Source organism: Mobula birostris, chromosome 6, assembly GCF_030028105.1.
Source record: "Mobula birostris isolate sMobBir1 chromosome 6, sMobBir1.hap1, whole genome shotgun sequence".
In the NCBI taxonomy this organism is placed as follows: Eukaryota; Metazoa; Chordata; class Chondrichthyes; order Myliobatiformes; family Myliobatidae; genus Mobula; species Mobula birostris.
In genome coordinates, this window is record NC_092375.1 from 127,320,631 (window position 1) to 127,334,486 (window position 13,856).

A 13,856-nucleotide genomic window follows, 5' to 3' on the forward strand; every position below is an offset into this window, starting at 1 on the left:
TTAAAATCACCACAGATCCTGACATACTACTTCCTGGCTACTAGGACCACTGGTGTTACCCATGGACTCCATTCAAACTTGGAAAGAATTCCTTCACCCTCCATATGATCTAGCTCATTAACTACTTTATCGCAGATGAAATAAGAAAGCAGATGGGCTTCGCAAAATCCAGATGTGGCATTTTTATTTAAAACTATTTTACCCTTGATATGGTTGAATCTTCCAGTGCCATCCTTGAACACTGCTGTGCATTCATCCAGCACCTCTGCTGCATTTGCTTCTGGTTAACTCTATTGCAGGGGACGTGGCTTGCAAACAGTGGATGGAAATCCAATCAAGTCATAATTGTCTCAGCCACTCATGGCCTGACAATGCTGGCCCTCCTGTTTTCACCAATACAAGCTCAATATGGCTGGTTGGTTGTTGTATTTCTCTGTTATGAATGTCATTCCCACAAGTGGTATCTTTTCTCCAGTACAAGTTCTCAGTTGCATATCTTCAGGCTTTAGTTCAGTATCTTTGAAATGTCGTTCAAATTCATTTTATGAAATAGAGTTAGGAGCCATTTTTGAATGCTTTCGTGTAAGAGTCCATAATCTAAACAACCTCTCATTGCATCAGTAAGCCAATTACTGAACTGACAATGCTCAGATAACTTCTTCAGTTCAGCCACAGAAGGTGAAATGGATTCCTCTTCCTCTTGATTTCATTGATGACATCTAAAGCATTCTGTAATCAACAATCGTTTTGGTTCTAAATGTTCCTGCATTACTTTCATGATATCAGCAATGCTAATTTCAGTTCATTTGGTTGGAGCAGTTGAACATCTAAGCAGACTGTGTACTCTTTCACCAATTTCATTCAGCAAAATTGGCACACATTTCTCATCGGCTATTCCATTTGCTTAAAAATACTGCTCAACTTTCTCAGTATACAGCACCCAGTTATATTTTGTGCAATCAAACACATATCTTTCCAATGTAGTCAACCTTCTATGCACTTCCTAATTTATTATTTTATCACCTGGAAATCTGTTTATGAACCTGTGAATTTAATCCATTATCTGCCTTTCTTTTTAACTGCACCGTCTCGCTCCCTCTTCCAAAAAGAAATGTGCTGCGCCTTTTAAAAAATTCAAATGTGTTTCTCTTACAAAGAAACAAAAGTGATGCACTTTTTTTTTCTTGACCGTTTCTCTCCTCTTGCAAAGAAAGCATGCTGCACTTCTTTTCCGTATTTGAATGTCTCACTGTGCTTCAACGGGTAGGTACTCACCTAGGGTTCATCTTAAAACATATACTCATTGCCACTGTTCTGTTTGGCAACTCCGAAAATCAATTGAAGGGAAAACACAGAGCTGGGGATGCTTGTGTACACTTTAGTGAGGTGCACATTGATAACGCGGAGCTGTAATGATGTAAGACATTCACGTACTTTTACATATAATGCATAGTAAATCATTTAAACAACAAAGGGTGCTAAATCAAACAATATATTTGCAATATTACTCACATATTAAACACAACAATTATGACAGCAGGAGTCCGTAATTTCGCCCCAAAATTCTGCTGAGGCTGGGGCTATTGGAATGTTGTGTTTGACAGATAATTCTCAGGTAGGAGCATTAACGATGCTACCATTAAGTTGAAGTGGAATTGAACATTGATCAGCCATGATTACACAACCCTCAGGGGAGTGTGCCCTCCCCCTTATTCAAACTTCATCAATCCTTACCAGTGATTTGCAACCTTAGTTACCTTTGAACCTCTGATGCCTCGTTGACCAGGAGGTCCAGGCAGTCCTGGCTCACCGGGAGGACCCTAGAAGTAATTCAAAACAATTATTCAGGCAAGTATCTTGCATTAATGTGTTATGTCAACATGAGGGCATTAATGCATTCCCCCGACGCTCATCCACACCCCATTCAACGCCAATGCTAAACAAGTGTTAGTACATTGATCTCTTCCCGGAATCACCAGGATTGTTTGTGGATCGGGAGATACAAGGGATTCTGCAGGTGTTGGAAATCATGAATAACACACACAAGATGCTGGAGGAGCTCAGCAGGTCAGGCAGCATCTATGGGGAGGAATGTTTTGGTCCTGATGGATGCTGCCTGGGCTGCTGAGTTCCTCCAGCTTTGTGTGAGTTACTCCTGGTACACCTTGTTTCAGTGGCAAAGGGATACACAGGCAGGGCCCGTGCATAGGGCTGGATTCTTCTGTGGATCTTGCAATCGCCCGACGAGGCAGGTGACCTGTTCTGTTGAGGCTTCGTGGGACAGAATGAAGAGTGTAGATAAGGATATTCAAAAACGTTAAAGCCCAATGGAGTCTGTCCGTCTGCCCATGGGACCAATGCTGACTGCCAGCATGAGGGGAGTGAGGGTGTCTGCAAAGTCGTACAATCATCTTCCAGCCAGCTCGTAGCTGAAGACGTTGCCGGGGCTGTTGGGCTTTCTCTCAGAACCAGCATAGGCTTGAATGGCAACCTGCCATGTTGCAACAAAATAAACCTAAGGAACAGCAACTTTCCATGTGTGAGAAATTATTCCACCTACCAACTCGCCTGTTGCTCCGTCGTCCCCTGGAGGTCCCTGTGCACAAAACCATACAGTTACCAAAAGCAAAAATGTGCACTTAGAAATGAAAAGCAGAACTTCCCCCAGAGCAGGGCTCCCCAAACTGAGGGTCACGGCCCCTCGCTTAATGGTATTGATCCATGGCATAAGAACGGTTGGGAACCCCCGCCCTAGAGTGAATGAATGACTGGCAGCTCATTGTTCTCCACGCTCCAGAGAAAATGCTTTCTTTACTATTTGAACGGTCGTCCCTAGTGGTGCCTCGTACACCATTCACCAAGGCAGGTCCATGTAATGGAGAAGGTTTAAAGAACGTTGTACGTTGTTGTTCATTACTAGAGGAAATTGTACATAAGAACAGGAAGGCTGTGCTTCAGTTTTATGGGGAATTGAACATAAAAACTGTGCTTCGGTTTTATAAATTGTTGGTGAGAACACACATCTGGTTGTACCGACGTACTAACCTGCTCCAAGATCAACCTAATCCTTCTCTCCATTTTCAGCCATGTGCCTGTCCAAGAGTCTCTTAAATGTCACTAATATACCCGCCTCTACCACCACCCCTGGCAGGGTGTTCCACACACTTACTATGCTTTGTGTATCTGTCTCAGTAGACGGACTAGGCTTGAATCTGATGGAGTTTAGAGGTGACAGAAGACTTAATTGAAACATACCAAGATCCAGAGGTGGAGAGGATGTTTCCCTATGAAGGAGAATCTACAATTAAGAGATTATTATAACAAAGGAGGTTTTTCAATAAGGTAACTTATTTAAAAGCAAGGGAGGTTCCACATTTAAAATAAAGGTTCTGTTCTTTTAGAAGATTGCAAACTTTTCTTCAAGAACCAGAGTTCTTTATAAGCAAGGGGTTGAATAGTTAATGTGGTAGGTGGGAATGTGGAAGGGATGTCACAATCAGAGTTATTAAATGGCAGGGCAGGCTCAATGGGCCAAATGGCCTCGTCTTGCTCCTAATTTGCATCTTCCTAGCTATTAGTGCAGTCAGAAATGCAAAATGCTATTGATTAACAGCCCAACCTACATCCACCACCCCAGCCTTAAAAACCTGAATAGCAGCAAGTTGCGGGATGAGGCCACAGGAGGAAGGACAAGACCAGGATTGAAGCAATTATCCCTGCTGTTCGCCAGCCCAGAGGTCTGAACCTACTAACATTAGTGGTGGAACTTTAACCAAACCCATCTCCTGGGGGTTTCAGCGAACTAGACTCTCGAGTGCGCATGCACGGAGACACATTGCCATGGGTGGCCATCGTTAGGGGTGGGCGCTGTGTCGAGGCCTGGTGGTGGAAGGTGGATCCGTGGTTGGCTCCATTACTCGGTGCCAATTATAGCAAGATTAAAGCGTCGAGGACAAGAGTGGAAAATGAACAGTGCCATCTGCCTGCATTTGATCAGTCTCCCCCTTTTCTCACTACTACTGTCAGGAGGGAGGCAGAGGAGTCTTGGGTCCCATGCTGGCAGGTTCAGGAGTAGCTGTTGCTCTGCCGTCACTGGGCTCCTGGACGGGTTTCAGTCGCATCAGCGCTGAACGGGCTCCTCAGCTGTGGGTTCACTTTGGGGTCCCTGCACTTCATGTTCCCTGTGTTTCTGTCTACTAGTTTTTTGCTGTTTGCACAATTTGATCACGGCCTCAAGGCTGGGGCCAAAGGATAAACCTGTGTTCAGTTCACTACTCCGCAGGGTTTACTCACCCCGGCACTGAACTGTTTCTGCAGCTGTGGCCTGCAACTTTCAGCTCTGTTCTGCCTTCACTCACCTCAGCACTGACTGACATTCCTGACTCATGTTCAGGGACTCTGCTGTTAATATTCTGTGTGTTATTTGTTTACTTTTTTATTGTTCACACAATTTGTTCTTTTTTCACACATTGAGTGTTTGACAGTCTTTGTTGTGTAGTTTTTAAATGGGTGCTATTGTGTTTCCTTGTTTTGTGGTGGCCTGCAAGGAGACAAATCTCAAGGCTGTATACATACTTTGATAGTAAAGGTACTTTGAACTTTGATAACTTGCCCAAATATTATTTACATCAATTTTCTAAGCACTGTGAGCAAACCACCGGCGTTCATACAGTAGGTTGCCATAGGGATCTGCTCATTTCCAATTTCCACCAGTGTTTAGGGTGTGGGCTGTTGCTTTCATGACTTCCTAACAGGTGTTCTCACTTAACAGTGATCGCAGTCACAGTTGTATATCATAAAGCAGGCATACTGTTCTATCTTGCAATACAGTGCATAACATACAGTATTACCTTAACCTGAGGGCACAGTTACGAATTGACTCGTGAAGTGAATGCTAACAAGTGTGAGGTGTTGCACTTTGGGAGGACAAACCAGGGCAGGGCACGCACACTGAACAGGAGGGCACTGAGGACTGTGGTGGAACAGAGGGATCTGGGAATACATATCCATAATTCCTTGAAAGTGGCATCATGGGCAGATGGGGATCATAAGGAGAGTTTCTGGCACATCGGCTTTCATATATCAGAGGAATGAGTACAGGAGTTGAGATGTTATGTTGAAGTTGTATAAAAAGTTGGCGAGGTCAAATTTGGAGTCTTGTGTGCATTTCTGGATCAGCTACCTACAGCTAAGAGATCAGTAAGATTGAAAGAGTGGGCAGAAAATTTGCAAGGACGTTCTTGGAACTCGAGGACCCAAGTTATAAGGAAAGGTGCATAGGTTAAGACTTTATTCCAAGGAATATAGGAGAACGAGGTGAGATTTGATATTGGTATACACAATTATGACGGGTTTAGAGGCCATAGTCTTAGAATTAGAGGGTACCCAGTTAAAACAGAGATGAGGAGAAATTTTTTTAGCCAGAGGGTCGTGGATTTATGGAATTCGTTGCCACATACAGCTGTGGAGGCCCGATCATTGAGGGTGTTTAAGGAGGAGATTGACAGGTATCTAATTAGTCAGGGTATCAAGGGATATGGGGAAAAAGCCAGAAATTGGAACTAGATGGGTGAATAGTTTAGCTCATGGGGGAGCTGCGGAGCAGACTCGATGGGCCGAATGGCCTGCTTCTCCACCTTTGTCTTGTGATCTTGTCCTGTTTAAATAAGGTAATTGCAAGCAGGCTTTTTCCACTGAGACACAAGGAATTCTGCAGATGCTGGAAATTCAAGCAACACACATCAAAGTTGCTGGTGAGCACAGCTGGCCAGGCAGCATTGCATTAGCCTGCTGCGTTCACCAGCAACTTTTTCCACTGAGGTTGGGTGAGACTAGAACTAGAGGTCATGGGGTCAGGATGAAAGGTGAAATGTTTAAGGGGAACACGAGGGGGCAATCAGAGGGTGGTGTGAGTGTGGAATGAGCTGCAAGCGGACGTGGTCGATGTGGGTTCAATTGCAGTATTCAAGAGAAGCTTGTACTAGTACATGGATGGCAGGGCTATGTAGGGCTATGGTCCGAGTGTAGGCCAATTAGACCAGGCAGAATAACAGTTCAGCATGGCTAAAGGACCTGTTTCTGTGTCGAAGTGTTCAGTTTGAAGAGCCTTTACCTTATGTGGGGTGGTCATGTTGAAAAGCAAGCTTGGTTGTGAAGTCTGGAACTCTGCTCAGTAAGTCATTGAATTTATTCAAGCTTGAGGCCGATAGATCTTGGAAATTAAGGTGTATGGAAACTGAGTTGGGAAAGTTGAGCCATGATCTTGAATTAATGGAAGAGTAAACTCCTCGAGCTCTGTAACCCATTCCTTATCTCTAGTGTGTTTAAGTGGGAACAGTACTTACGTCATCGCCTCTTTCTCCAAAATCGCCATCACTTCCTCTGCCCCCACGGTTGCCCTGTTGAAGATGCAAAAGCCAAGTATCACTATTTGGAGACAGTCTGGTGGAAGAATTTCTCTCTTGCCCATCTTCCCGATGAAGAATGCCCATTGTCCGTGAGAAAATGTGAAAGAAATCATCCCAGGAAAGGAAGTCATTTTCCCTCTTTGACATTCAGCTATGCCTTCAGGACAAAGCTGTCAGTCAAATTCTGGTGGAATGGCTTCTTTCACATCAAACTGCTCAATGGCCAGGGCCTTGGCATTAAAGTATCCAGATCTCTCATTGTCTCACTGTCTGTACCTGTCTAATCTCATACAGCTGAATTATCCAGCTGTCTCTCCACTTCTCCAGTTCTGAAGCTTGCTTGGTCTTCCCTCAATTGAATTGCTGCCCCCTTTATGTTTGTGCCTTCAGCTGCCAAGACCTCGACTGAGCTCTGAAGTTCCTGCCCAACACTCCCCTGCTTCTAAGCCTCTCTCTTCTCTGTTATTATTGTATTTAAAACCCATCTCTTGGACTAGACTGTTGCCTTCTAGCTCAAGGCTTCCTTGGGTCACTCAGTGCCAACATTTCTTTTTGTGGATAATATGTTCAGAGCTCATCTGGCTGCACAAAGGGTACTGTACAAGTGAACGTTGTTGCCTCAGATACTAATCAGAGCTGGATGTTGAACCCAACGTCATGTAATATTTGACCTTGTATTGCTAATCCTAAGTATTGATTGCAAAGTGTATGCAGAATTCTGCACTGGCCAATTTGGGAGAAATTAATTGCTTTCCCTTTGCAGACACTGCTGTCAGCATTGGACACCATTTGACCGCCAGCTGCCTCACAGAACAACCTCTTCACTGACAGAATCAGCAGCCCCCACACCAGGTGCTTTCTATTCTCTCCCTTTGAGGTTAATATCAATGAACTGACAAACCAGGGGGCTCCTTTATGCTATGGGTCCACAGCCAATCTACCCAAACAGAGCTCAGGACTGGAAATGCATGAACAGCTATTAATAGCAGACATACTGACCTTATCTCCTGGCTCCCCGACAGTTCCACTTCGACCTGCTTCTCCGTCCAAACCTGGTTCACCCTGAGTGTGAAGAGAAAAAGACAGTTATTCCAAAAAATCAAACTTTAGGCATGAATTCGGTGTCAGATCTTCTGCACTTCACAAGCCACTTCCAGCCATTGCAAGTGGAAATTGCCAAGATTTTTTTCCCTATTAATTGGCCCTGGGTTCTGTTCTGCTTCAGTTTCCCAGGAGATTGTGTGGGCTCGGATATGCTGTGGCACAGAAGGAATATCAGTTTTTGAGCTATTCCTGTCCGTTCTCACCCCTATACTTGCAGACAACAGAGAAGGCGTCACATCAGATAGGAAGGACCTAAGGAAGCTGAAGTGAAAATACTTTACCTAGTGCGGGTATGACAGGCTGGACACTTTGCACCTCCACAACAAGCTTTTACAGTGTGTATCTGGGATATGCACTCTGTTGTCACTTTATTAGATACCTCCCATACCTAATAAAGTGGCCAGAAAGTGTATGTTTGTGGTCTTCTGCTGCTGTAGCCCATCTACTTCGTTTTGAATGTTGTGCTTTCAGAGATGTTCTTCTGCACACCACTGTTGTAGCACTTGTTCATTTGAGTTATTGTTAGCTTGAACTATTCTGGCCATTCTCCTCTGACCCCCCCTCAGTAACAAGGCACTTCCATCCACAGAACAGCCAATCATGGATCTTTATGTTTTTCACAACATTCTCTGTAAACTCTAGAAACTGTTGTAGAAAAAACATAGAACGTAGAGAATGTAGAAAACATACAGCTCAATACAGGCCCTTCGGTACACAAAGCTGTGCCGAACATGTCCCTACCTTAGAACTACCTAGGCTTTACCCATAGCTCTCTTTTTTTCTAAGCTCCAGGTAGCCATCCAGGAGTCTCTTAAAAGACCCTATCATTTCCGCCTCTACTACTGCCACTGACAGCCCATTCCACACACTCACCACTCTCTGCATAAAAAAACTTACCCCTGACATTTCCTCTGTACCTACTTCCAAGCACCTTAAAATTGTGCCCTCTCATGCTAGCCTCTTCAGCCCTGGGGAAAAGCCTCTGACTATCCACATGATCAATACCTCAAAATTGTGCATGAAAATCTCAGGAGATCAGCCATTTCTGAAATACTCAAACCACCCTGTCTGGCACCAACAATCATCCCACAGTTCAAAGTCACTTAGAGCACATTTCTTCCCCATTCTGATGTTTGGTCTGAAGAATAACTGAACCACTTGACCATGTCTGCATGCTTTTATGCATATGAGTTGCTGCCACATGATTGGCCGATTAGGTATTTGCATTAATGAGCAGGTGTACCAAATAAAGTGGCCACTAAGTGTATACAGCCTTCAGGTAATGTGTGATCCATTCATCTCCTAACACAGCTGGATGGAGGAGCTGGTGATATGCTAGTGGACCACTTGTATAGAAGTTACAAGGTGGTGCCAGTAGGACTATGGAGGTGGGGGAAACCTTTGAGACAAACCAGGATCACAGCAGGAATATTTGTGCACAGTTTGAGTTCTAATTATGTGAAATCAGACGTGCATCCAAAAGCAAAGTGCAGCAGATGTTTGAAATCTGAGGTAAGGTGAAAAATGCTCAGCAGGTCAGGCAGTAAAAGAAACAGAGTTTATGCTTTAAGTCAATAAATTTGACCTGAAACACTAACTTATTATCATTCTCCACAGAAGGTAGAAGTTGCTTTCCCTATCAAGTTTTTTTTTACTGTTGATTGTTGTAATTATTCCTGTACAGGTGAGGCCAGGTCATGTTGCAAATCTGCAGAAGCAGGTTATCTTTATAATAACACAAAGTGCTGAAGGAACTCAGCAGGCCAGGAAAAATCTGTGGAGGGGCATGAACAGTCAACGTTTTGGGCCAAGACCCTTCATCAGGACTATGAAACATCGACTGTTTATTCCCTACCATAGATGCTGCCTGGTCTGCTGAGTGCTGAGTTCCTCCAAGGTTTTGTGTGTGTTGTTCTGGATTAAGAGCATTTCCAGAATCCCTTAGGCTCATTGTTGGTTTTGGGGGTGGAGAAGGTGTTGGTCGACATGGTAGGAGTGGATCCTGAGTACTTGCTCATTATATGTTTGAGAGAATAACCAATGTCTTACTGTAATGTAGAAGTAAATCTCTCACTTGAGCCAAATATATCTGGGACTTTCTATACTGTCCTGTCACTTAATTCATGTCATGTGCCAGACTCAGTCATTTAAACTAAGTCCCTGCAATTTATATTCACCTTGGAATGATAAGTGTTTGAGGGAAGGACAACAGAGGTGAGCAGGGCCCCTTGGCTGGTTCCTAACCCCACAAGAAGCAGACAGAGTTTCCCTTACTGCATTCAGTGAAACCTGCTTCAGTCCTGTGTAACCATAGCTCTTGGCTGGTGGCTTGTGTTTGACTAAACTTCAGGGAATTTCCATCGTGCTTGATGTTTTCTTTTTAAGACCCAGATGTCTTTTAAGATTTTGAAAAACAAAGTATGTCTTTTTAGGTCCCACTAGAAAGGCCTATCCTTACAAACTAGAAAAAATTAAGCAAAATTGCTGGCTACTTCTGTGAAACAGGATTACCAGTAACCAGAAAGACAATGAATTAGCCTGCAGACAATCATTTATATTAAGGGAATACAGTCAGTGCAATGATGGCTTAGCAAAGGATTTTTGTTCACCTCAAGGGCAGCTTATCGATACAAAGATAATTACTTAATTTGGAGTGTCCAGGACCTCCCAGCTTCTCGCTTCATGCCCCTTCCCCTTACCTGGTTTCACCTATCACCTGCCAGCTAATACTCTTTCCCCTCCCCACCCCGCATCTTTTTCTAGCTATTTCCCTCATCTCTTCTAGTCCTGATGAAAGGTCTAGGCCCAAAATGTTGACTGTTTTTTGCTCTTCATAGATGCTGACTGTCCTGCTGAGTTCCTCCAGCACCTTTTGTGTGTTGAGCCATTATAATCAGTTGGTTCAGATGCTGGTTGGCTCAGGGACAATCAAGTGGCTGAAGGGTGACTAGATGCTAATAATGCCCAAGGTGGCCTGATCCTTCAGTCCCTGTGCCAGGTCCTGAGATACTTGTCAGAGGGAGGGAGCAGATAATGAGATCCTTGGGTGGAGTTGGTCTCCACTGGTGCATTATTTACCCTTTTGGATGTTGAGGGGCATTTTCCAGAGGCTCTGTAGCTAAGTGGTAAACCTGGCCTAGGGAAGTCAGGGTCAAAGACAAAGGGTGTAAATGGACACCAACTAAAAAGGACCTAATTCAACCCATCAGGCCCAGTACTAGGTGCCAACGCATTCCAGTAGCACATTGAGCTGTGGGTCTGGTTCGTGCAGCCAACACAGGCAAATCCATTTAAGGTTGATAACAGACCTGTGGCCAGAAGCCATTAATATTCACAATGTTCCCATTTCTTTTCTTCAGTCAGGCATCAAATGACAGAACATTGAATAGGCTTATAACAGGGTGCGGTTGAGAGTTAGGCGGCTGTGGCTTTAGTTGGAGACTGATTGATGAGCACTCCTCTTTTACTGCAATAAATGGGTACCGTTGGGATGAAGTCTTACCTTTTGTCCTTTTGTTCCGTATGGGCCTGGATCTCCTTTGAGGCCTTGCTCTCCACGAGTACCCTACAAAAAGTGGGGAGAAACACATGGTTTGTATTCAACCTTTCACTTGCTATTAAATGTCAGAAAGTGGAGAAGTACAATGTCCATACTTTTAAGATGGCCAGGTGTTTTGACACAATGTATGTGATACATGAAATGGGGAGCATTATAACCATGCCTCTGAAGTTAACATATTAAGTTGCTGACTCTGGTGAGATATATGCCTGGAAGTCTTATTTGCCAGCTTCTGCATCCAAATATCCCACCCCTCCAGTCCTACTATTAGTCTATCGACATGTCCATCCACATGGTACACTATATTCCAGCCAATGAGAAGATGAACAGATCACCCTTTCCCCTCACGGGTGATCCTTGTCATTTGGTCAAGTACTTCCTCTGTATTTCTGATAATTTTTTTAATTAATAAATGAAAGCAAATTAAAATATACACACAAAAACTTCACGTTGCCATGATTTTTCGCTCTGGGTTACTCAGAACAATATGCTGAAGATTGTTCTTTTCATCCTAGGGCAATCAGGGAAAGATAAGCGATCACAGTGAGTGCTAACCCTCGCCACTGAATACCCATGTGTTTCTTCAGGATAATATGGGTGATCTCTGAGCTGCAAGATCTTCAGTGTCCAAGCTGAGGATGACCTGTAGCCCCATATGCAGAGGGGGAAGAGTCCTCTTGGCTAACGGCTATTGTGGTTCAAGAATCTACAGTGGATATCCTGGATTTGCTGTATGCAGCAATCTACAGACGCAGGACCCCACGCGAGGGGGGTCTGCGGGGAAGAGAGGCCTGTGGCGAAAGACAAGGCCAAGCCTTATCAATTTTCCACCAAACGCTGGCAAACCCCCTTGGAGATTTGCCGAGAAACTGAGTGGTCTCCTCTCCTCTGTGATGGCAGTGAGCAGTGGCACGTGAGCTGCACTGGTCTTGGACAGTGCCTCTATTTGGAGATGGAGCTGAAAGGCAGGCTGAAGCCTGAAGAAGGTTTTATTAATGAACAGACTCATAGGAGAAGGCAAAATTTGGTCTACGTAACTTGCTAAATTGTTTTACAACTCTTACCATGTCTGGGGATAACTTAAGAGCTGACACATTTTTATGAAGCCGAAAAGCAAGTGTCAGCTCTACAGCCAACAAGAGGGCTTTAGCCTTGAGCCCCACACGGCCAGGCCACCCCACACTTGGCAAGCTCAGTTTTCTCTACTCTGCCAGTACCCCTCTACTGTGAATGGATAGACCTGCTGAAATTCCTGCTCAGAGTGTGGGCATTGCTGATGAAGCAGATCACCCTGAGAAGACAGGATTGGTATCCGTATCATAGATGGGGTGGCTTGCTACAGAGTGTGGCTGAATATATTGGGCCGCACAGTGCTGCAGTTAGTAGAGCCACTGCCTCACAGAGCCAAAGAGCAGGATTTCATCCAGGCCTCCAGAGCCGTCTTAGAACATAGAACATAGAACATGGAAATCTACAGCACGTTACAGGCCCTTCGGCCCACAATGTTGTGCTGACCATGTAAACTACTCTAGAAACTGCCTAGAATTTCCCTAGTGCATAGCTCTCTATTTTTCTAAGCTCCATGTACCTATTCAAGAGGCTGTTAAAAGACCCTGTTGTATCCACTTCCACCACCGTTGCCGGCAGTACGTTCATGCACCCAACACTGTCCGTGTGGAGTTTGCATGTTCTTCCTGTGATGCTTGGTTTCTTGTGACTGTTTTACTTTGATTTCCTTTCATACCACATGGACGTGCTGGTCGTTAGGTAATTGGCAACTATAAGTATTGCTTACAGTTGTAAGAAGCTTTAAGTAATATATATACTGCGATTGTCTGTCTGTAAGAAGTTTGTATGTTCTCCCCACGACTGGGTGGGTTTCCTCCGGGTGCTCTGGTTTCCTCCCACAGGTTAGGGTTATTACGTAGTGAGCATTGTACATTGACACCAGAATCGAAGTGACACTTGAGAGTTGCTCCAGCACCGTGTTGGCCATTGGCACAAAGGATGCATTTCACTCTTTGTTCCCATGCACGTGTGAGGAATCGGTGGGAGGAGAAGATGGCAGCGCGACGCAGCACGCACAGCTTTCCGGTGAAATGATATCGTATCTGTTAAATAGGGGCCGTGGACAATTCTGATTTGATGAAGACAGACATGAGAAGCAGAGGAACATCTGGAGAAATTTCTGAAATGCTTGGTTTCGCTGCCGTTGTTACTGTGCAATTGAGAATCTCCGGAGGGAAGGCCCCAAAATCCCCAGCTTTGCCTGCTGCTGACGACCGAGGCTGAGGTCGAAGCGTTCGGATAGAGATGGTGCTCGGTACTCGGTGTCGGAGAGCTGATCAGAGCTCGAAGTTTTCGGATGACTCAGAGTCGTACTGTGGTCGGGCATGGCAGGGAGAGTTTTCTTCCTTCTCCCGTCTGCGTGAGATGTGGGACTTTCGAGAGACTTTGAACTTTTTTACTGTGCCATGGACTGTTCTTCATCAAGTTATGGTTTTGTTGCACTGTTGTAACTATATGTTATAATTATGTGGTTTTGGTAGTTTTTCAGTCTTGGTCTGTCCTGTGTTTCTGTGATATCACACCGGAGGAATATTGTATCATTTCTTAATGCATGCATTACTAATTGACAATAAAAGAGGACTGTGTGTTCTTATAATCTAAAAGAAGCATCTTTAGGTAGCTGGTGTGTAGGTGAGTGGTGGAAACTGGAGAGAGGGGTGTGATAGGGAGTGGTCCGGGTGGGGATGGGAATGTGGGGAGAATAAAATGGGATTAGG

At 44.5% G+C, this 13,856-nt stretch overlaps 1 protein-coding gene across 1 annotated transcript in view; it reads right to left on the reverse strand.

Moving 5' to 3' along the window:
- Positions 1-13,856, reverse strand: part of col6a1 (collagen, type VI, alpha 1) — a 95,188-nt gene that overhangs the window by 53,165 nt on the left and 28,167 nt on the right. Inside the window, exons 15-19 of the mRNA XM_072261250.1 lie at positions 11,014-11,076; positions 7,407-7,469; positions 6,345-6,398; positions 2,561-2,596; positions 1,758-1,820 (exon numbers count right to left, since the gene is read on the reverse strand). Of these exons, the coding sequence (XP_072117351.1) occupies positions 1,758-1,820; positions 2,561-2,596; positions 6,345-6,398; positions 7,407-7,469; positions 11,014-11,076 (279 nt within the window). The remainder of the gene's footprint in view (positions 1-1,757; positions 1,821-2,560; positions 2,597-6,344; positions 6,399-7,406; positions 7,470-11,013; positions 11,077-13,856) is intronic.